Source organism: Dreissena polymorpha, chromosome 6 (assembly GCF_020536995.1).
Source record: "Dreissena polymorpha isolate Duluth1 chromosome 6, UMN_Dpol_1.0, whole genome shotgun sequence".
Classification (NCBI taxonomy): Eukaryota; Metazoa; Mollusca; class Bivalvia; order Myida; family Dreissenidae; genus Dreissena; species Dreissena polymorpha.
Window position 1 is genome coordinate 45051851 of NC_068360.1, and position 23895 is coordinate 45075745.

General features: G+C 34.3%; 2 protein-coding genes across 5 annotated transcripts in view; both read left to right on the forward strand.

Annotated features, from left to right (window-relative positions):
- Positions 1 to 23895, forward strand: part of LOC127833814 (lactosylceramide 1,3-N-acetyl-beta-D-glucosaminyltransferase-like) — a 71659-nt gene that overhangs the window by 29421 nt on the left and 18343 nt on the right. The gene's annotated exons all lie outside the window — the stretch shown is intronic.
- The window catches only part of LOC127833816 (beta-1,3-galactosyltransferase 1-like), a 58658-nt gene that overhangs the window by 27177 nt on the left and 7586 nt on the right, over positions 1 to 23895 (forward strand). For 3 of the 4 annotated variants that reach the window (XM_052359292.1, XM_052359291.1, XM_052359294.1), the window contains one exon: positions 16790 to 18013. In XM_052359292.1, the coding sequence (XP_052215252.1) occupies positions 16907 to 18013 (1107 nt within the window). In that variant the 5' untranslated portion in view covers positions 16790 to 16906. Of the gene's footprint in view, positions 1 to 11539; positions 11646 to 16789; positions 18014 to 23895 lie in introns of those variants that run through there. The other variant, XM_052359290.1, reaches the window with a different exon arrangement.

A 23895-nucleotide genomic window follows, 5' to 3' on the forward strand; every position in this document is an offset into this window, starting at 1 on the left:
ACACATACATGTTCATTTATTGTCAGTCAAACAGCAATTAATCCATCATGTCACCCTGACAGTCTCAAACCACGATGCAAAACCAAAGCATTTTCGTTTCGTCTACACACAGCTGGTAACGTCGCACAAAAGCAGTTTCATTATGAAGATCCAGCGACTCGAAATACACAAGTAGTCGCGTTCCCCACCCACTTTGACTTCGCACGTGAAGGCCTGTTTTTTGGGGAAAACTGTTAACATCTCACAACAAAAAATAAATCACTCTTATCACTTCCAAATTGCGCACTACGTTAAAATCCCGTTCCATTTGATTATTGTATTTATTGTTTGAAATTTTCACTCTACACATTCGCTTTGAAAATAGCGGTTGGTGTGTACTCTTGGAAGTACATGTCGAATGTGTCATTGTAAAAAATATTGGTATTGTGTTGTTAGTGCAGATATTGTTCTTTTAAGTTTCGATTTCTCGCTTCAATTTTTGTATTATGTGCGTTTAAATTTGATTGTTTCTTGCTTACTTGCGAACTATTTTTTTATATGTAAATATATATGCATAGACGCTAGCGGATGTAATCAGGTTGCTACTAATTTGCATATTTATTACCGTATCTACATCAATGAATTTAGCGGTTGTTTGTTTTTGTTTGTTTTGTGAATATATTCTTATTTACTTCAAAATGTGGCATAATAAATAGAATATATGGTTGGTGACTTTTGATATCATGTGATATAAGACTCGTCCGATATGGCGTGTGAAAAGGCTCGGCAAGCCTCGCCTTTTCCTACGCCATATCAGACTCGTCTTATATCACATGATATCAAAAGTCACCAACCATATATTCTCTATTTACATGCTTTGACTAATTAACGGCACATTAAAATATTGCTTTCATGGATGATTTATCTGAGTTCACGCTTAAGTTACACTTAAATTACCAAATGTGTATAATAATGGAATCACTTTAATCTGCTAATGGCTATTAATTAATTATTACTTAATGTTTAGGGCAGAGACTATGATCAGATTGAGTTATGAATAGTAAGATATGTGTTTTATTTGTTTTGTGACGTTCGCCTTGTAACATCTTTTCTTACGTGGCTAAGTAAAGCCTTGTGAGCACTCACATGGTTTGCCCAACCCATCAAGGGAAAATTCCGTATAACGTGACGTTATTGTGTATACACAATTTGAATATTAATGTCTGTTTAAAAACGTGGCTGCAAGGCTGTTTTCATCTGTAAAGAAGCTTTTAGAATAATGCTTAGAATGGTTAAGCTTCGCTGGGTCTCAGGTGAACGCCTGAGGGCTTTTGGCTCACTATATACATGTTAAGAAAACAAGTGAACCTCATCGAGGGCCAAGTCAGGAATTCAAAACATCGCAACGGGATAGCTTTCATCGTTAGGAAGGAGGTAGTCAACAGCGTCATCAGTTCCAGGTTGTTTTTATTATTTTTGCTTGCAGCGTCTTATCTAATCGATATTAAGGTATACTTTAATTAAAGTAATAGGTCTAACAGTGACATGTACATAATCAGTGAAACTGACTTATTTCAAGTCAATGAGATTTCTTTTTATTTTCGTTAATGTGAAAGAACGAGTATCGATAATTCGCTCGCGTGGTGCTCTGTTTTTAGTAAAATTCACAACCAATAATATGACATTAATATGAATTATACCAATATAACTTCTTTTTTTTTTCACGGGAAACTATGAACGCAAGTTTTAGTTCTGAAATTGGATATTTGAAGAATGAATACATGTATTTGTTATGTAAACAGCGCGATATTCTTGTGTTTCCTTTATCATATTTTACCAAGAAGCAATTATCGATAAGTGGAGATAAACAGAAAAAAGAACTTAAAAGCGGGGAAGAAAAACCGCAATCGACATGTCTTAGTTAAAATGATTCTACCTGTCCTTGTAAATATGTCTGTATCCACGTTGATCGTCACACAAATGGCTAAACTAAAAAAATCACGCTTGATATCTGATAGCGACGCAGCGATTTGATTGTTTGTAAAATTATGACAAAAATATGTTAACAATGCCAAATCGCTACTGTGATAACAAGCAAACAGATAAATAGCTGTTCCATGTAAGGGATGAGTTTTACTTTTGTGCAACATCGAGTACTTTTAAGCGTTAAAATAATCTGCAATTTCTTATCTGAGAGTTTGGTAAGGTGAACATTTCGGGTGGAACATAACATGATTTATTTTTCAACCTATGTAATAAAACCACGAAAAAAAACTTACATATCTAAATAGGATGTTTTTAATCTATGTTTAAAACTTGATAAATAGGCAACATAGTCTGCCCAGGGGTTCCGCTGTCGATCGCCATTGGCGCCAAATGGCGCTAAATTTTTAAATGTGGCTCCAATTTTTTTAAAGTGGCGAATTTCAAAAAATCGGTAAAATCCTATCCGAAAATGTACTGCCGAGTCGAAAGAACGCGACCGAGCATTAGCGGCCAGCGTCTGTCAGTTGTAAATATTGATTTACGACTATGTAAGCAACCTACAGTGCAGAGTGCAATAGAAATCACCGAAGCGTGTAAGTGTTACAAACGGTGTTTTTACTGCTTTTGTCAAGTTTTATGGGGGTTATTATCGGATTAACGGCTCCTTTATGATATTGAGCAGGGACCTATACAAACAAAGGGATGAGACACTCACTGAACCGAAGAACAAGCTATCGCGTTGTTACGCAAAAGGGAACGAGACTTGCGACCCAACGAGACTTCGCGCTTCGAGGCAAATTTTAACAGCCGCCATTTTGACAAAGCGAGACCGTGACAAAGCAATCGAGAAATAATAAGAGTACAAATTAACCAAGTGTTGCCAACACAGAAGTATTCATTGCAAAGGTTTGTTGAGTTTGATACATCTTATTGTTTCATTTGTTTTCGACTATGCTTTGTATTTACTTATAAAACAACGGTGGGTATTTTCACCAAATCATGCGTATCATTGTTTACACTTCCATAATTCGAGAAACGTGTGTCGTAGCTTTTTTCAAAAGGCTTGGTCAAATAAAGCTCTATACTATTGTTTTTTGTATTCTTACAAACGTTACATTTCAACGCATTGTGTGATGCTAATTTTATTTGTATTGTTAGCAAATTCATGATTTTAAATGAGCACAAAGGCAATACAATTTAAGTCATTTTTTAATTTTTACCACTATCAGTTTCATCAACATATGTTGTGGCTCTTTTTGAAAGGCTCAGTCAATACTAGCCCTATATTAATCTTATGGGTATCTTTACAAACATTACATTTTAACGCATTGAGTGATGCTAATTTTATTTGTATTATTTACAAATTCATGATTTTGAATGAGCACAAAGGCAATACAATTTTAGTCATTTTTTTATATTTTACCACTTTCAGTTTCATCAACATATGCCGTGGCTATTTTTGAAAGGCTCAGTCAATACTAGCCCTATATTAATCTTATGGGTATCTTTACAAACATTACATTTCAACGCATTGAGTGATGCTAATTTTATTTGTATTATTTGCAGAGGCATAATTTTGTATTAGCTCAAAGATTATACAACTTTAGTCATTTTTTATTTTGTAATCACTATCAGTTTGATCAACATATGTCGTGGCTCTTTTCGAAAGGCTCAGTCAATACTAGCCCTATATTAATCTTACTGGTATCTTTACAAACATTACATTTCAACGTATTGAGTGATGCTAATTTTATTTGTATTATTTGCAAATTCATGATTTTGAATTAGCACAAAAGCAATACAATTTTAGTCATTTTTTTATTTTTTTACCACTATCAGTTTCATCAACATATGTCGTGGCTCTTTTTTGAAAGGCTCAGTCAATACTAGCCCTATATATATCATGTTGGTGTTTTTACAAACGTTGCATTTCAATGCATTGTGTGGTGCAAATTTAATTTGCATTATTTGCAAAGGCATAATTTTGTGTTAGCTCTAAGATAATACCATTTTAGTCATTTTTTTTATTTTGTTATCACTATCAGTTTGATCAACATATGTCGTGGCTCTTTTCGAAAGGCTCAGTCAATACTAGCCCTATATTAATCTTATGGGTATCTTTACAAACATTACATTTCAACGCATTGTGTGATGCTAATTTTATTTGTATTATTTGCAAAGGCATAATTTTGTATTAGCTCCAAGATGATATAATTTCAGTTATTTTTCAATTTTTTTAGTTAAACGTGTTATCAACATATGTTGAGGCTTTTTTCAATAGACTCCATCAATAGTAGCACTATTTTGATCATGTTGGTATTTTTGCAAATGTTACACTTCAATAAACTGTGTGGTGCACATTTTATTTACATGAATTGCAAAGGCATAATTTTGTATTAGCTCAGAGATTATACAATTTTAGTCATTTTTTTTTAACCAGTCTCGGTTTTGAATGTGTATGTCAATGCTCTTTTCAAAAGGCTCGGTCAATAATTGACCTATGATAATCATGTTGGTATCTTTAGATATGTGACAGTTCAATGCATTGTGTGTTTCACATTTAATTTGCATTATTTACTAACTCATAACTTTGTATAAGCTAAAGGACAATACACATGTATAACTTTAGTCATTTTTTAATTGTTAGACCGCTTTCAGTTTTGTATACATATGTCATTGCTTTTTGCGTAAGGGCCAAGGCTCTGTAAATACTAGCCCTATATTATTCATGTTGGTATCGTAACCCTTTCAGCGCTGGAATCAAACTTTAAAGGCCTTTGCAAACTGTTTGGACCCAGATGAGACGCCACAGAACGTGGCGTCTCATCAGGATTCAAACTGTTTGCTATTCTGAAAGTATTCTGTGAAAAAAATCTAAGAAAATGCTAATTTTAGAAATTCAGCAGACAACACTTTAGCAGACGACAAATTTCCCAGCATGCTAAGGATTAGCAAATTGTACACTTCAGTGCATTGTGTGGTGTACATTTAATTTGCATTATTTGCAAAGTTCTTGATTTGTATAAGCTCAATGATGATACAATATTAGTCCTTAATCAATTATTTAAAAAAAACAATTGAGATTAACATTTGTCTCCGCTTTTTCTTAGGGATTGATCAATACAAGCTCTATTATTGTTTGTGTTTGTACCAATGTTACATTTCAATGAAATGTATGGTGCATATTTTAAATGCATTTTTTGAAAAAAAAATTGATGTCTGCATAGGAAATCCTGAGGTGGAATTTTCAATGATATTTGCTAAGAAGAGATTTCATTTCAACAAAAAATGTCATAAAAGTGGAAAGTGTCGTCCTTATTAGCCTGTGCGGACTGCACAGGCTAATCTGGGACGACACTTTACGCACATGCATTATGCCAAGTTTTCTCAAAACACGAGACATATAATCGTTCTCATTCACAGAATGTTTGACCATTTTTTTTTAATATAAATTTAATAACTATTATTCTAGAAAAAAAAATAGAAAAATTGCAAAGGTCATATTTCTTTATCATTGGAGAAAACATTTATTCTGAGATATTTTCAAGAGTTTGTTTCCACGTTGTTAATGCTTCTATTAAGAATTTCTGAAATGTGTAGATAATTGTTATTCAATTAATGCAAAAAATCGGAATTCTTACATAAATATTTCAATTAATTTTATTAATATGTTGATACAACTAAGTACATTTTTATGTCCATCTGTCTGGTCGTCTGAAATTCCGTCACACTTTGCGTTTAGGTTTTGCGTTAACGTTTCGAAAAATGTGGAAAAAGGTGGCATAGTCTATTAGTCTTCCTATGGTGGCAAGCCATGTTTTCAATAAATGATGGTGACTGTGTAAACATTTTATTAACTGATTTTTAGAATATGTTTTGTTTTATGCTTTTAGAATGCCTAGAAAACGCAAAAGAGGATCCCTTACGGTGAAACGCAAGTACCACTACATAACATCTGAACAGCCAAAGGAAGAAAACCATGTTGCCAGTGAACCCCTGGTGAACATTAAAGCTACAACAGATTCTTCTACCCAGTCAGAAAGTGAAATTGTGCAGTTCACAAGTGATCATAGTTATGCTATTGATGAAGACTCCACATATGAGCTTGACTCCTTCCAGGAGACAAACAATGATAAGCCTGAAGCTGATGTGATGGAATGTAGTTCAGGGCTTCTAGAAATGGAGGTGGAGACGACAACCTTCTCAGACTTTGCTGTGGAACTTAAACTGCAAAATTTTTCATTTCAGTTCGTTGTAAAGGAATTAGAGCAATCAATTCAAATGTTACAGTTGTACGCAAATGACAGTCTGACAGCAATCAAGTTATCGGTTGAAATTAAGAGTGATTTTACGTGCTCTGTCTATGTGCATCGGAAATGCATTCCGAGATCTCACCAAATATGGACTGGACTGCCACAACATATCAATCGCGTTGCTTATGTTCTGGTGTTATAGGAAAGACTGTTAAAATTTGATGTCTGCATAGGAAATCCTGAGGTGGAATTTTCAATTATTTTTTTTTCCGCATAGATAGTCGATGTAGGGATATAGATAAATGAAATTAACTAGTTTATATAGATGGAGTTATTAATTTTACTTATAGATTTCTCTCTAAATAAAATGATTGTACTTTATATACTCTAAGGAACCATATCGCTATACATAAACTATAGTTTTGCTTTAGTATAGGTTGTCAACACAGGGATTTTACTTATACTTAACTACAATTAAGTGTAGCATAGGTAGAGGTATATCATACAGCTTTTACATTGTCAGTATTACTCAATTCTATATTTCTAAAAAAAAAATTACGAATGAAAAAACAATGCAAGTATATACTTTATGCAGTTATATGCAGGGATCATATTTTTTTCTTATATGTGTCCTAATTTTATATTAATGTATGTAATTCTTGTTTAAAAAAAGTCATTTAATAATTATATTTTTCACTTATGAACTTTGGTACAGACAGGTCACTATGTATTAACAATATTAACATTCTCACGAAAACATGTTTATTCCTTATATTGTAATAGGAACTTTTTCGAAGTGATGCATGATTTGTATTTACTTCAAAAGCATGCTGTTATTGTAAATGTAATGTAAATGACGATTAGCTTAACATGCTTAAGTCAGAATAAACTTTTATGTTCTATTAACTGCATTTAAATCTTTGTCCATAATTTTGTAAAACCATTCTACAACACGTTTTATATTCATTTCTTTGAAAATAATTAAAGGAATAAAACACTAAACTCCTTTGTACACACTATTTAGTAGTAACTGTAAATGCCTGATTCAATTGTCTCATCATAATTACACCGTATCATGTGTCCACTGTTTTGGATATCTTACTTGCATGTGCGAGGATTTGATTTATTAATGTTGTTTTATATATTGATTGTTCGAGATATATATGATAATAAAACGAATAAAACATGAGTATATATATATATATATATATATATATATATATATATATATATATAGAACTACTAAAACACGAAAACCTTTCTTGTTTTTTGTTTGGTTTGTACGCAAAATGCAGAACTAAAAAAATGCATCCAATATTTATTACCTCGTAAATTCTGTTAATGTTTTTTTATGACATGACCTCGAAATCCTGATACACTTTTATACTCCGCACCACAAACAGGACAAATATAGCACAGCTCTTTCGTGCTTGCTTGCGATTTATTGTTTGCCTCATCATCAGTATAATAACCTTATACCAAATCTAAATCTATGTCGTCATCCCATGAAAGGAAATTTTTATGTTTAGAAGACATTTTCAGTAAATTCCATGAATTCCAACGTTCACTATGACTTAAGGGAGTCCAAATAAATTTCAAAATGACATTCGAAAATTTGCTGCGTCGGAGGTTAAAAGAACAATTATACATTTTGAGTTGTTTGCACTTAACATGTCTTGATAATGTTGCTATTTTAAACAAAACATGGTAACATTTTAATTCTATTAAAAGACCGGTCTTTTTTACGTGCACATACGTGCGATAAACAACGGCAATTTAACCCTGGCGAAACAACCGGCAATTAATATTCATCAAAGAGTCCGATAATTGGGTGCCCATTTGACATACTGCGTAATAATAAGACTAATTAATGATTGATTTTGAGATCAACAACGCAACAATTAAACGAATAGGTACTTGTTTATTTAACATAATATAATTTGAATCCGAAAAAACGTAACGCGTTAAATAAGCGAAATCCCTCGCAATCGATATCGTGTAGCCGCATTATCGCTACACAGGGACCAATCGATCGAGATTATCAAATCTCGCGCACCGGTTTATTATCGCTACACCGGGACCAATCGAGCGAGATTAAAGTATAGGTCCCTGATCTCGCGCACCGGTTTATTTTGCGTGCTGTAACGGGATATCGCGAGGTTGCTAATCCCTTTGTTTGTATAGGTCCCTGTATTGAGCAATAAGTTAAGTAACACGGGGACAAACTGTCACGACGATCAATAATTATAATGATTATTAGGGCCGCTATTTCTTTGTTAAAATCAAAACCATGGGGCTGGCAAAAGCATTTAATTTCTCCACATCAACAAATAAAAACTTGTTTCAACAGGTATTTGTGAGCATTTCTGTTTAATAGATTCATTATTGTAATGTTCTGGGAAGGATATAAATTGATTAAGATAACAACAATTTCTGAATTAAATATAAAACATTCACTCGATGTACTATATTTCGGATATGTTAAATTCGGACATTTAAAGATAGGGACATTTATGTGTTGGTTTGATGTTGATAGTTTGTAAAAATATGTTTTATGTCATTTCAGGCAACTAGAATGGATTGTGGCAATTATCTTGGCCTTTCTGTCAGGAAAAAGGCGTGAACAACAGTCATTTAATTGAACCTGGAAATCATCCACCACTAACAGAAAACTTGTTAACAACAGAAGCTGATGTATATCATGCCCAAATGACCAAATATAACTGTTAAACAATTTGAAGTGAGATGCTTTATTTTCTGATTCCCTTTCAAATGATGAACATTGGTGTGATTTTATGTTTAAATAATTAATTTCGAAACATTTATGCAGCATACTGTTTAATACATTGATGTTAACATTATTATATTATTTTGGTTATCTGTGTTGTTTATCAAGTTGAAAAAAATGTTATTTATATACAAATAAAGCTTATTAAGACTTATGAAGGTATGACTTATGAAGGTACTTATTGTTTTTTTTATGAAATAACATACATTTTAAAGTGATAATATAGTCAATGACATTAATGTAGTAAGGTTTCTTAAAATGATTGTTCTTATTAATAAGGTGGAATAACCGACAGTATTCACGCCGCGAAAAAGTGGCGACAACTTTTTTTGGGCCAGTGGAACCCCTGGTCTGCTAATTATGCTAAATGGGAAAGTGCTACCCGTCGTTGCCACGCGGGTTGCGGGTGTTGTCAATTGATGGATCAATAGATTGTTTTTGCGTCATTACAATCATATCGATTTTGCTTAATTTATCTTGGCGAGAAGCCTATGAAAATAAATTTCAAGTCATACATAATTTACTATTCATAACACTTTTAATTCATTTGAACATAGAATCGCTTGATGTATGTATTGTCAATAAAACCGCGATGACAGCTTTGTATGCTTCGCTGCACAGTTATTAAAGATAAGTTTAATAGATGTATTGAGAAAATATATAATAAAAAGAGGCTTAATTGCTAATGTATTCGCAGTTAATTCTAATTTATATATATCGCTTTGCTGCCAAGAAATTAGGACTGTTCAATGCTTACAACAGAACTACACAGGTTAATATATATGTGCAGTAAGCCCCATTTTCCCAGAACGTGACTCAAACGTATTTAGGCCTTATTAGAACCCAAATTTACAGCGAATAATGGTTTTGACAATTATGTTACTGAAAGAGAATGAAAAAATTGGTCTTCAGAATTGTTTTAATTATTATGTAGTCTAAAAGAGCAATACAAATGTGTTAACAATACATACAGGAGACATGATGAACTAGGGTTTGATTTATTTGAATACAATTTGAATAAACTGCGTTGTCTGAACACTTTACAACTGCCGGCGTGGGTCTTTGGAAGACCGTCGACGCTAAAAAAGTGTTCCTGAATATACCGAATAATTGCCGAAAGTTTGTCAAACATCCCTAAACCGTCCCGAATAAAACGTCCGGCATCAAAATTTTACAACTTTTGTGTTTATTAGTGTATGCCTGCTGTTTATGAAACATATGTTAAAACGATGCAACTTTTGCACGCATATTTATTGTGTTAAGGAAGTTGGTGTTTTATTTAACGCAACTATTATATATTTATAAAGGTGTTTCATACAGTCGAACGCAACAAGAATTCGACAATACTGACTTCATGACTGTTAACCAATTGACCTTGTGGGTCAAAACACACCTTTTATTGCTGTTGTTAAATTTAGAGATCAAGAGATACACAATGTATTTCGTATTAACCGGGCTATTCATTCCAGTTTGAATTACTCTTGAATACACTATACAATTAAATTCTGCTTTGTACGCATACGTGACACTCGAAATGGGATCTTTGGTTTGATGCGATGAAACGCATAACTTATGGCTTAAACAATCATCTACTGAAATTTTAAGCTTTTTTTTAAAGCTTGCCGGTAGAAGCGGAACACGCCAGGGGTAGAGCCCTGTACGTGTGTCGCTGGTTTCGTTATATAATGAGTCGCGTTCTAAGAAAACTGGGCATAATGCATGTGCGTAAAGTGTCGTCCCAGATTAGCATGTTCAGTCCGCACAGGCTAATTAGGGACGACACTTTCCGCTTTTATGACATTTTTCGTTTAAATGAAGACTGCACAGGCTAATCTGGGACGACACTTTACGCACATGCATTATGCACAGTTTTCTCAAAACACGACTTTTATATATTAATACATCGCTGCTATAAAGTCGAAGCAACACAATATGTGGCACATAGCCTATGCTAGATAGCAGTAATTATGCTCCCGGAAGACAACGAAAATGCAGTTTTAGTATCGGTTTAACCAGACGTCGATCACGTAAAACAAACTGAATTCCACAGAACAGGCTTAACAATAAACGTTTCCAGACGGTCTGAATAACATGTTCTATGGGAGCATCTCCATGTAGATCTTGTAATGTTAACATCAATACGACTTCATAAACAACCTATGATCATAGCCATATTGAAATTGTGATAATCCAATAAAGCTACCTAAATCGGTGTTTGTTTATCCCGTCTTTTCTGTTTTAATTTTGCACTCTGTTAAACCAACCCTCTTCTCTCACTCAGAAAACCCAATTGACTCTACACCCTCTGTATCAGCCATCGTTTATATTAGTTTAATACACTAATTTTATCGAAAGCCTTTGGTAAAAAAAACAACACTATCGTGTTCTTTTTCTTGAGAATTGCCCATAGTAGTTTCATGTGAAAGTTTCGGTTGTGACGGGATTATACACGGGATCTCAAGGTCGCAAGGCAAACACAATATCCTTTATACAATTGGGGGCCTCAACAACCCGTTTCACACAGTCTTGTTACGCCCGCGTTGTAGGCGGATGTTTGCTGAAGGATAACCTTATCGCTTTTATGTTTTTTTGAATCAGCACGTAAGCACACGTTTAGACGGATATAACTGTTCCAAAGTGTATGTATTTTTGTATACCTTTTGTTTTATCATAATTAACACATTTAAATGAGCCGTGCTCTGTAAAAAAAAAGGTGTTTAATGCATGTGCGTGAAGTGTTGTCCCTAATTAGCCTGTGCAGTCCGCACAGGTTAATCAGAGACGACACTTTCCGCCCAAACTAGAATTTTGATAAGATGAGACTTTCTTGAAACAAAAATATCCTAAAAGCGGAAAGTTTCGTCCCTGATTAGCCTGTGTGGATTGCACAGGCTTATCTTGGACGTCACTTTACGCACATGCATTAAACCCCCTTTTCATACAGCACGGCTCAAATGATTGGGAATGCATAATCAAAGACAACATCTGATTATTAAAATTGGCTTATCTGTGCATAATAATGGGATGGATTCGACAACTTTGTAATTCATTTCATAATTCCATTTAATCTTTGTTATTAGAAGTAATATTTATATACGTGTATTTTGTTCAAATCAAGAGTTAAATGTCTACAACGCCCAGTGAAATTTTCTTTATCTAATATACCAGTTGAATTACGCTAATTGTTTATTATTATTTATTCGTACTATTTATTTAAATCGAATAGTTTTGCATGATATCAGTGTTGGTATGTTTTTTAAGTATTAAACTTCTTACAAACAAGATTACGTGTTCGCTAAATCGTTCTTATAGTACAAACGATTTGCAGTCTTGGTACGTATATAATTTGCATGTGTCATTCACCAGATCGACGTGGAGTTTTTGTTGCGTTTTTGCGATAAACAACGAAGTAGCGAATATTCTTTCGATTCTCTGATAATCTGACATCTATTCTGCAATTTAGAATTGGGCAAACAAATGGGAAATTTACTAAGTTTTCCGTTATTTAATGTAATATTTTACAAACAGCCTTATGTTCAGTTTTTAAAAAAAGGCTAAATTTTATATTATTCAGTGTTTGCTTGTTTGCGCAAACAGCTTATTTTGAATAGAACTGCATTTAAATGAGATAAAATATCATTTAAAATAAACATACTCCTCTTTATTTGTTTAAGAGGATTGTTCACATATTTGCCTTATTTTGTAATGTCATTAATGCATCTACTGCATAAATATTGTATAAAATGTCAGTACAATATTTAAATCGGTCATTATTTTGCAAGATGTTTTCGCTGTAACTGTCCCATCTCTTTAAGTTTGTTCAAATGATAAAACGTATAGGTTCACCTGAATGTAGCAAGGTTAAGCCTAAAGTCCGGCATCACTTTACATTGTAGAATATTTTAACGGGTATTTGGTTTCCAGCGATATTTCTGAAAGTTAATTACCGTAACAGACGCATACGATATTGTCAAGTGAATTTATGGTTTTCTGTTTATTTCCTTTTGAAAAGAAAAATATATTTTGTTGTTGGGTTAAGATTTAAAAAGTCAAGTATAGTATCGTTAGCATATGTAGGCTGTTTAACCTGTTAACACATGAAATTTATTCTTGTTTTGCAAAACTACAGTGAAAAATATGCATCTGGTTGGGTGTAGATTTGATGTCATATTCTGTGTACATAAACCTGCTTAACAATGGAACAACTGTTGGCGTTCTTGTTTCTCTTGATAGTATCCGCTTGCCTTGTGTTAATGTAATTAATTGCTTATTAACTCGGCTGTTTTCGGAGAAAACCCGAGGTATTGTCAAAGCCAGCTCGTCGTGTCGTGTCGTGTCCGTCGTCGTGTCGTGTCTGCCGTCCGCGTCGTGCTTTAACCTTAACATTTTTTCAAGGTTTTGAACATTGGCTCTAAAATCAAAGTGTTTCCACCTACAACTTTGAAACTTCACATGTAGCTGCACTTTGATGAGTTATACACGCCACACCCATATTTGGGTCACAAGTCAAAGGTCAAGGTTACTGTGACCTTAAAAAATTAATCTGACAAGCTTTCATTTATTCAAAAATTCACCAGCAGCCGAGCGTTGGCACCCGTTATGCGATGCTCTTGTTTTATATACACGTTATAGTTCATTTTTATAAGTTAAATAAAAGTCGTATCGGAAATATCCATTGCATATATACACACGTATTATCAAAATGAACACTTCTGTACGTAGATATAAATGATTGCATGCTAGTAAATTATGTAATTGATACATGATTAAAAACGTCTTAATACACACGTGCTACTTCAACCTCTCCCACTTTCCCTAAGGCCAAAAAAAATAGTCTTGGTTCAGGGAACCCGACCGACCCTATTTTTTGCCCCCGACCCTAACGATTTTTTGGTCCATGGAAAAAAATCTGATGGCGAAAATGCTAAAATCTCGTAAAATTTCATTGAAAACAGCCACCATTTAAACCTGGATTGGTTTTCTATATTTTTCTCTTTGTTTCAATGAAAGTGTTCGCAATTTGAACAGTGAACAAAAACCTGTCTGCACCTGTATACGAGACATTGCTTGACCTTATTGTTATTGAAGTGCGCATGCTAGCTGGCCAATCAACATTGAGCTCGCTTACACATGAAATAACGTTGTTGAATGAAATGTAAAAATGGGTGGAGCTATGGAGTAATATTCGGTAATTCATGCGCAGACACTGTGCACTTTGAATACACAGTTAAAATTGTCGTCTGCAAACAAAATAGCGGCCGGTCGCAAATGTCGTATTATTAAAGATTAAAAATGAAAAGAAGCGTGACAATAATTTAATTATTTCCAAGCTGTCTATTGATCTGAATTTAAAAGTGATAATTAAATAATTAGTTCTATGTCGATGATGTTACAACTTTCTGTCAATTTCCGATCAAATGAAAAGATGATAATTAATTAATTTGTTTGTTTTACTCGCACACTATGGTAACTGACAGCAGCGTATTTTAATCAAATGAAAATGTGAAAAACACGCGCGGTTTAATTGTAATTAAAGTTTCGTATTTTTAACACATAGGAAGAGTCATTCATCTAGTCTACTATAAAAATGGAATTAACCACTTTGTCTCTACAGTCGCTAACATGGCGTCTTTAACCTTAAAGCGTCGTTGGACGAAAAAGAGTCATAAAAAAAAAATTAAAACACAAAACACTAGAGCATTCCAAGAGTCATGGAAACTTGACAACAATTGGCTTCGCTTTGATAATGAATCAAAATCAATGTACTGTGACGCCCTTAGCCTGTACAAACCAATAGCAACATTCAAATTTATGTACACTGCTCACTTCCTGTGCGATGCGCTCAAACCCATTGCCATTTTATAAAAAAATGTACTAGAAGAAAGACTTGTGCTATTCTGAGGTTGCCCTCCTTTTGACAGCCACTATTCAGACTCTTGAGCACCTGTCGGAGACTAGGTCAGGTCTCATGATGAAAAAAATTCTGAAGGTCACACCCCAAACACCAGAGACTGATAAAGATGGCTTGTTCACTTTTGAATATGAAGGTCACACTATTACAGACAGACAAACAAAAAATGGTTGGCTCAAAGAAATTTTGGGCCAGCGCTAGCCCTGAAGAAGTGCATAAAGAGCTAGGAATATTGAATAATATACAACGACTAAATACCACATGTGCAATGTTAATCATTTGGTCAGTGTTTAAACAATTATGGGTGCATTAACTGACCCTTTTTCACCCTGAAATCAGTCGACTGGTAAAAAAAAAAAAAGAAAAAAAAAAAAAGAAAGAAAAACCTACATACCCTACCATTTTTCTGGCCATGTTCCCTGAACCAAGACTATTTTTTTATTTGGCCTAACACATAGTGTCGCTCATTTTTAAATCGTTATTTACCGTGGCTGCTAACATATTTTTGAAAGCAATATAATTTAATCTTCATTGAGAAGGCTGCATTTAACAATCATACCAAAATTGTAAACATTTTTGATAAATTCTGTTAAACTTTTCGTTGTGTGTTTGTAGTTATCAATGTGCCCAGTAAACTATTGATGTGAATCACCCTTTATAATATGTCACGCACCATGTTCATATCAATGTGTCGTAAAAGTAAACATCATAATTACAACTAAATAAATCTTCACTGTTTGTTTTGCTGTTCATCCATGCCACATATTATATTAGGTGTAAAAAGCTTAGGTTCCTGGGCTAAAGCGATTTTCGAATCGTATTTCTATCGTCTATAATTACATACGTTTGTTGTAGGTAACTGTTTATCATCGTGGTATACTTTGTGTATACTTAAGTATGAAGACGCCGTACTTGTGTATAAGTCTGAATTGTCTGTCTGTCTGTCTGTCTGTCTGTCTCTGTCTGTCTGTCTGTCTGTCTGTCTGTCTGTCTGTCTGTCTGTCTGTCTGTCTGTCTGTCGGTCTGTCTGTCTGTCTGTCTGTCTGTCTGTCTGTCTGTCTGTCTGTCTGTCTGTCTGTCTGTCTGTCTGTCTGTTCTGTCTGTCTGTCTGTCTGTCTGTCTGTCTGTCTGTCTGTCTGTCTGTCTGTCTGTCTGTCTGTCTGTCTGTCTGTCTGTCTGTCTGTCTGTCTGTCTGTCTGTCCTGTCTGTCTGTCTATCCGTCTATCCGTCTCTTCCGTCCGTCTGTCCGTCTGTTCCGTCCGTCCGTCCGTCTGTCCGTCTGTACGTCTGTCCGTCTGTCTGTCTGTCTGTCATATAACATATAACAAACTGCTTAAATGCGTTGGTAACATGATTGAAATAATAAGGTAGTTACAGACGAATATTACATTTTAACTGCAATTTTAAAAAGATGCATTGTCATCTGCTATACGATCGTGTTTACCATTATTCAGCTATTTAGATTTAAACTATACAAAATGGCGCCCTAATCGTTTTCTCACAACAAAAAAAGTCTTTAAAAATTAATCAGTATTTAATCTCCCGTCGTGCAGATAAAAAGCGTTCGTTCACATAGCTGAAACCAAAACATATTCGTTTTCTTTACACATCACTGAGCTCCGTTCTCCATTCTTGTGGCTATGAACAATTTGTGAACAAATTGTGACAAAATTCTTACCAAACCCATGAAGCATCAAAAACATCAGAAGCACACAAGACCCTATTTTAACTTAAGCAGCATAAAAGACCAAGTTTTTACTTAAGAATCGACAAAAGAACCTGTTGAACTAACAATAGTGATTGAACGAAATTTGAAATTAAAATACCTCGATATGTGATATTAACGACGTTATGGAATAATATATTTTGCAGATACGTTAAGTGCCGCCAAATGAAACACAACGCGTCGATCCGGAGAGGAGTGGGGAACTTTATAGAACGCAAGTCCTACGCCACTTGTTCAATATAAGTTTGCGAGTCTTGAAGGCAATGGCCGTGCCAGCTCTAGTAACAGTCCTCGTATTCCTCGTTTTTGGTCTTCACTATAACAGTCATCTTCAGAGACAGAACCTTCAATGGAAAAGGCTTGAGATTCAGCAAATGTTAAATACAATATCTCCCAGAGTGGCGGTTACGAACAACGGGCAACCCCAAACTACAACGTTGTCATCAGAACTTATGGCGATATCGCCAGACATTGAACTCGATAAGCTCATAAATGCGTCATCTTGTGAAAAATATCCAATTTTCAATGGAAAATATGTATTTGAAAATCCAGCTCTGTGTTCAGAAGTGAAAAATCTGTCAGTGCTTATAATAGTGCATACGGCGCCGGACCACTTCGAGATGCGGCTAGCGATACGCAGGACATGGGCGAACGACACTTACTACCGTAAGATTGGAGTGTCCAGAGTTCTCTTCCTGCTTGGGCGAGTGGAGGATGCAACGCTACAGGAAAAGATGGAAGCCGAGTTTAAGGACTACCGCGACATGCTGCAAGGGAACTTCCGGGACGCCTACACGAACCTCACTCACAAGGGAGTCATGGGATACAGGTGGATCACCGAACGATGTAGAAACGCGAAATATATTTTAAAAACTGACGACGACATCGTTGTCAATATGTTTCAATTGTTTACTCGCGTGCTACCGAATTTTCACAACAAAACGAAACAAATATTTTGTAATCATGTTTACACCGGAACGATGCCGATTATTCGGGAAAAGACTAGTAAGTGGCATGTGAACGAAAACCATTTTCGAGGAAAGACAGCGTATCCGGAGTATTGCAGTGGTTTTATGGTTCTGTACACTAATGACGTTATACCGGCGATTTACAGAGCAGCCACGATGACGCCATTTTTCTGGGTTGACGACGTTTACCTTTATGGGTTGGCTCCCGGCCACGTGCCTGGAATAAAATACAGCGACATGAAGAGAACTGACCATATGCTTGATTGGCAAAAGGCTCTCAACTGTTACAGAAATGTGACTGAAAATCTCGGCAAAAAGTGTGATTATTTGGTGACTGGTTCCCGTAAACTTCAAGTGAGCGAAGAAACTTGGATAGAAATGAGAAAGCAGTTTGACCATGTGGTGGGTACCAATTCGACTTAAACAACAACAACACCATCCAAGCATACATAAATAAAATGAAGCTTAAATCTAATTTATCGTTACAATGTACATCGACTAGTTGTATGAAAACTAACAAATATTTATGATGGAGTGGATTGCACAATAAAAAATTGCATCACGTGGCATACATGTAGATCTGTTGTAGCGCTGTTGTAAATAAGAATTTGCAATATAAACATTAAATACAACATTAGAACACGTTTTTCGCAATACAATTTGGAGGGAATATTGGGGCCCTTCGGTGTGTGTTTGGGCCCCTGTCATTGTATGAAAATAATTTTGCAAATATGGGTATACATGTACCTAAAAATTCTAACTCAGAGCTTCCTTAAAAATTAAAGAGGGTTGATCCTTTGAAAAATGTGTACGTAAAACTTCAAACATCAAATACGAATCATGTAAACCATACTATATATATAGTGAATTCGATATGCTAATAAAAATGGCTAAATACAGATAAATATATCGAAGTATATCTGGCCGTTAACAAGATGTTGGCCCATCTGGACAAAAGATTAATGTGTGTGCTAAGTTCATTGTGTGAAAGTTCAACATATGAAAAATCAAAATTTGCAATTTGATCGCATAATTCCCAATATTAACGGAGACGTTGCTATTCTTGATTTAAGCGTTAACAACGATTTTGGCATTTTGTCAAAAAAGCACTTTGATTTGATGATTTGCAAAACATGTCATTATCTACTTGTTGACTTAATTTTTAACAACAAATGCTTTTGCAAATTGTAAAATGTATTAAGATACATTATAGAGCAATCTATATATCAAACAGAGCATCAAATATCATGGTTTCCATGGAAACCAAAAACCAGTGTATTTCATTTGTAAATCATGTTTTCAAGGCAAGTACATAATAAACAGCAAGTATAAACACATTGGAGAACTTTTTTACACATTATATGTTATTGTTAAAGCAGAAACAAGTATTCTCAATATGCATGTATTGGTCTTAGCTGTTTAATTCAGCGGCCACCCAAAGAGCATATCTACATAAATAAAACAGTATTCTTAAAAAAACTGTACATCAAATTATATATTTGTAAACATAACAGTTTATATTTGTTTCCAAAATGCATACCAACATCACCCTAAAATACCAAGTATGCACATTCAAAAAATTGAGCAGAAATAATAAAGGGACTCTAAGAAAGCTAGGTAATTATTGTAAAACGTGCTTTAAGAAACAATTATTTTAAAACGTTTATTAGTGTGTCATTTTTGTACATTTTATTATGAAATAAATTTACATGTACTTTCTTTTACCTGTTGCAACTGTCAAGTGGTTCAACATGTCGTTTATATTTCAGTTCATTGTTGATAATAACACAAAGCACAAAGCACACACAAATAGGCATATAGACGCCACATATGCCTTTAGGGGCTGCCGAAATTTTTGTTTTCGCTTTAGGCTGCAGAACAAGTGGCAATACATAATAAAGACTCCTAAAATGTAAACATGCTTCCCCTTATGACAATTAATCTTGTTTTTGGATTCCATTATTAAATGGGTTAATTTGTAGCCAAGTTCACATAAGCCTTGTCAAAGTTTCACTCACCCCGCATACGATTACTACTACTACGACTACTACTACTACTACTACTACTACTACTACTACTACTACTACTACTACTACTACTACTACTACTACTACTACTACTACTACTACTACTACTACTACTACTACTACTACTTCTACTACTACTACTACTGCTACTGCTACTGCTTCTGCTACTACTACTACTACTACTACTACTACTACTACTACTACTACTACTACTACTACTACTCTTGTTAATATGTTACTACTACCGCTACTTATTCTAGTAGTAATACTACTACTTCTACTTCTTATTTTATTACTTACAATATTTCTACTTCTTTGACTGCTGCTTCGTCAAGTACTGCTGATTTTGCTGCATCTAGACTAACTCTTGTTATTATAGTGCTTGAACTACGAACATTAATTCTACTTTTACATCACTTCATACCGCACATATTTTATAAATTAACACTCAGGTACACGGTGTATTAAATATTCACAGCACTTTAAGTACTTATCAACAAATACTTTATTCCATTATAACTTTTAATATTAAAGTATACAGAAAACGATTTACATTTACAGTCCAGTTTTTGTGCGGATATTCTGTTATTCGGTTTTTTAGCATATTGTATTTCATTATATGTACGCACATACTATAATATTTTGAATATTTTGTATTTTATCCTCACGCAAAGTTAATTGAAGTTATTCTCGCTATTTCCGTTCACCAAACTAGGGTAGAGTACGTGTGAAAGGACATAAATCATGAACTTTTAACCGCATGCTAACTTGACCGACTCGCCTTTTATCAATACGAATGCATTCTCCTGATATTCTGCCTTTTTAGTATTACAATGAAACCAGTCGAGTGGTACGTTAAACCGTAAAGGTAGAATATTATTAATTACGTGTGCATGCATGTCTTTATTAAAGCCATTTTTCATCTGACTTTTTTTAATGAAATTCCAACTACGTGCATATTAAATCGACAGATAAAACAAAATGTAAATCAAATTATTAAACATGTTGACATCATAAACTATGTAACGTGAAAAACCTACAGCGCCAGTGATAAGGGAAGCAACTCATTGATAAATCCTCCGCACATTCCTCTCCCCTGGAGAAAAATCTCGAATAGTATTCTTTAATCAAAACTTTTTTCTATGTGATGGTCACACGTTTTTTTTCTCTCATATATTCTTGCACCATTATTACATTTAATCATGATTCTCATGTGTCAAAGGTTACAAGGATCTATTTTGAAAGAATGCATAGGTATTTAAAAAATACACATATGATTAATTGGTGAAGACCTTACACACGAATGTAAAATGAAACAAATGATGGGACTGGAAATTGTATTATCAAATTCACTAGCTGCTTATCGTTTTGCATTGAATTTAATTGAACCAAACATCATGTAAATTACACAGTCCTATTTTTTGTTGTATATTTTTTTGTTTAATAACTTATTATTGAAATTTAAACAATCCTGAAAGTAATTTATACTTAAGTTATACGTTGACAGTTATTGTATTTTCAAAAGTCATAGAACTACCAATCCCGGGTCATATTGTATTGCCCTTCACTCGTAGGTCGCATCCTTTTCTGACTTTAACAAATTTTAAGATATGTCTTAGAAACGAAATATTTTTCTCTGTACGTGAATATGTTAAGGTTATGACTTTTGTTACTTTTCAATTTTGAGTGATTTTACTAGTTTATAGACATTCCATCAATTCGCCACTCAATATAATGTAAATGTTTTGGAAATATTTAATTAATATGTGAGTGTTTGTATTCCGTATTTCTACGTATTTCGATGGCAGAAAATCGACGGATCATAGAATGTGCGCTGCGTTAGTGCTAGTGGATAAAATTGAAACAAAAACTTAAAGAGTTACAAAGTTTGTGAAACCAAATAAGCTATGCCGATTTCTCGTTGATTTGTTCCTTAACAGATTGATTTATACATATGAAGGTTAATATTGTACTTCAATTGAAAGCTTTGTGAAAAATATGGCGCTTCCTTTTTGATTAGATAAACTTCTATTAAAAGTTTAATTCTGAATGATCTAATTTGGGCTTTCGTTGACACCACGTGGCGCCAAACCGGTTCAAATCCCTAAATGCTTTGCGTTTACCGTTCTAAGGTGGTGTTCCCAGTTTTAATCATTTGATGCTTATAGTTCGTGTTCTGTTATAACAGTAGTTGATACGATCAAGAATTTCTCCCCGTGATATAGTTTCTGGATTCTCATTGTTCGCTATGTTATGATTCGATTGCTAAACTACTTCTTTGGTTACTTCTCCAACTACATTTCGTAGTCGAATTTCGAAAACAATTAAATAAGCTGTGTACATTCAGTATTCATGTTACATTCTACCTATAAACAGTCACTTCAAAAGAAACAATTCGTAATAATGTGCGGACGAATGCGGTATTTGCTCGTTTTTAAGGCATGTAATTATATTTTGTGCAATTAGACATTGACTCGATTTATGCTTATTTAATACTCGAAAATACACCAGCCGGATTGTTGAGCGTTTTTTATGGGAGGAGAAGTTATTTTACGGATCAATGTATATATTTTTGTTGTCAGAATATCTTGCATACTGGTGATTTTTTGTGTAAATTAGTGTAAATAAGTACTGCATTTGTGCCTATTACATTAACTACAACATTTATAGCCAATAATTCAAAGCTAATTCTTTTAATTAATCACTGATCACAGGGACTGGGCAATAATAAAAGATCACAGGGACTGGGCAAATACGCGAACCGGTAAAACTTTCTGGTTTTGTATACAAAACCAAAACATAATCATTATATATTAATTTTGTCTTTTTTCTAACAATAGCGCAGACTTTTCCTGTTCGAGTTTTGGTTTACGCGTATTTTCTTCAATTTTACAAGACGACAGCGATTACACGGTTTATTGCTTTATTGATACCCGTTACACTACAGTCACTTAATAATATCTTAGTTAGAAGGTTATTTTTCAAGCGGTTCCGTAGTGTAGTGGTTACACGCTCGCTTCACATGTGAGAGGCCCAATGTTCGAGCCACAGTAGAATCAAATTATTTTATTTGTGTTCTATGTTAATTTTTTGTTTTGATGTAGACATTTTAGTTTAAATAAATATGCTGTTTTATTGTAATTGTGTTGTTTGTTTTTATTTAGCCCATGAAATATATGTGTGAGAGGGTGGGGGCGGGTTCGTTAACACATCAAAACTTTTACAGTGTTTTCATATCAATGAGTACTTACTCCTATCGTGAACGAGCAACGTAAGAATAAGTTCAGAATCATCTCCCCTTGAAGATGAGAAAAATATGAAATTACGCTTACAAGATGAAGCAGATTTTTTAAAACCTACACAGTTCTGTTCTATTAATGAAATCTGCACACGGATGCCAATAAAAAAAGGAAACCAATGTAAATAAAATGAACTATGAAATATTTGGGGGTTACAACACAAAATCATAGATAATGGTTATTTGGGGGTTATAACACAAAATCATAGATAATGGCTTATCAGTATCTTTTTCTATTTTGTTTAAAATAATCGGCCAATATATTAATATTTTCAGTAGACAAAAATCGTTCCGTGTACCTTCATTGAGTGCCTTTTACACTGAATTCCCGACGCCCTTTGATGCTTTGCATCAATAGTTATCTTGTACAACATTGTAACAACAAACGTCGTTGTCGGTAATTCGACGCTTGCTTGTCTTGTTGCTTGTTTACATCCGTCATCCTAGTAACAAACTAATGAGTTCTCTTCCAAACCTCCGTTTTCCATCTGCAGGAAAACAGTTGCTAACATGTATAACTATATAACGAGACCAGACTGAAACGCGTGCCTTACTTTATTATTACGTTATTTTGTGATCTTGAACGCAATACAGACGTAACGCCAGATCTAAATGTTATTTTAATTTCGTTTTTACAAGCGCGCTCGAATGATATAACGTTTTTAGTTGTTCGCTTGCCATATGTAACTGCCATAAAATTCAAGTCGGTCTGCTCTTAACTACGCTAAGAACGATAACCACCGCACCTGCCTGTGCACACTCATTAGCCTGTTTATACTGCGATTCTGGTGCACTGCAGACAGTGTGTGTGTGTGTATTTAATCAAAAGTGTTTAACAGCTTGTGCGACGACAATGGCCAGTTTGTCATTGAAATCTGTACATATTGGCTGAATTCAGGGAAAACGAGGCTTAATGCATGTCAAATAAGTGATGTCCTGTGCACACTGATTAGCCTGTG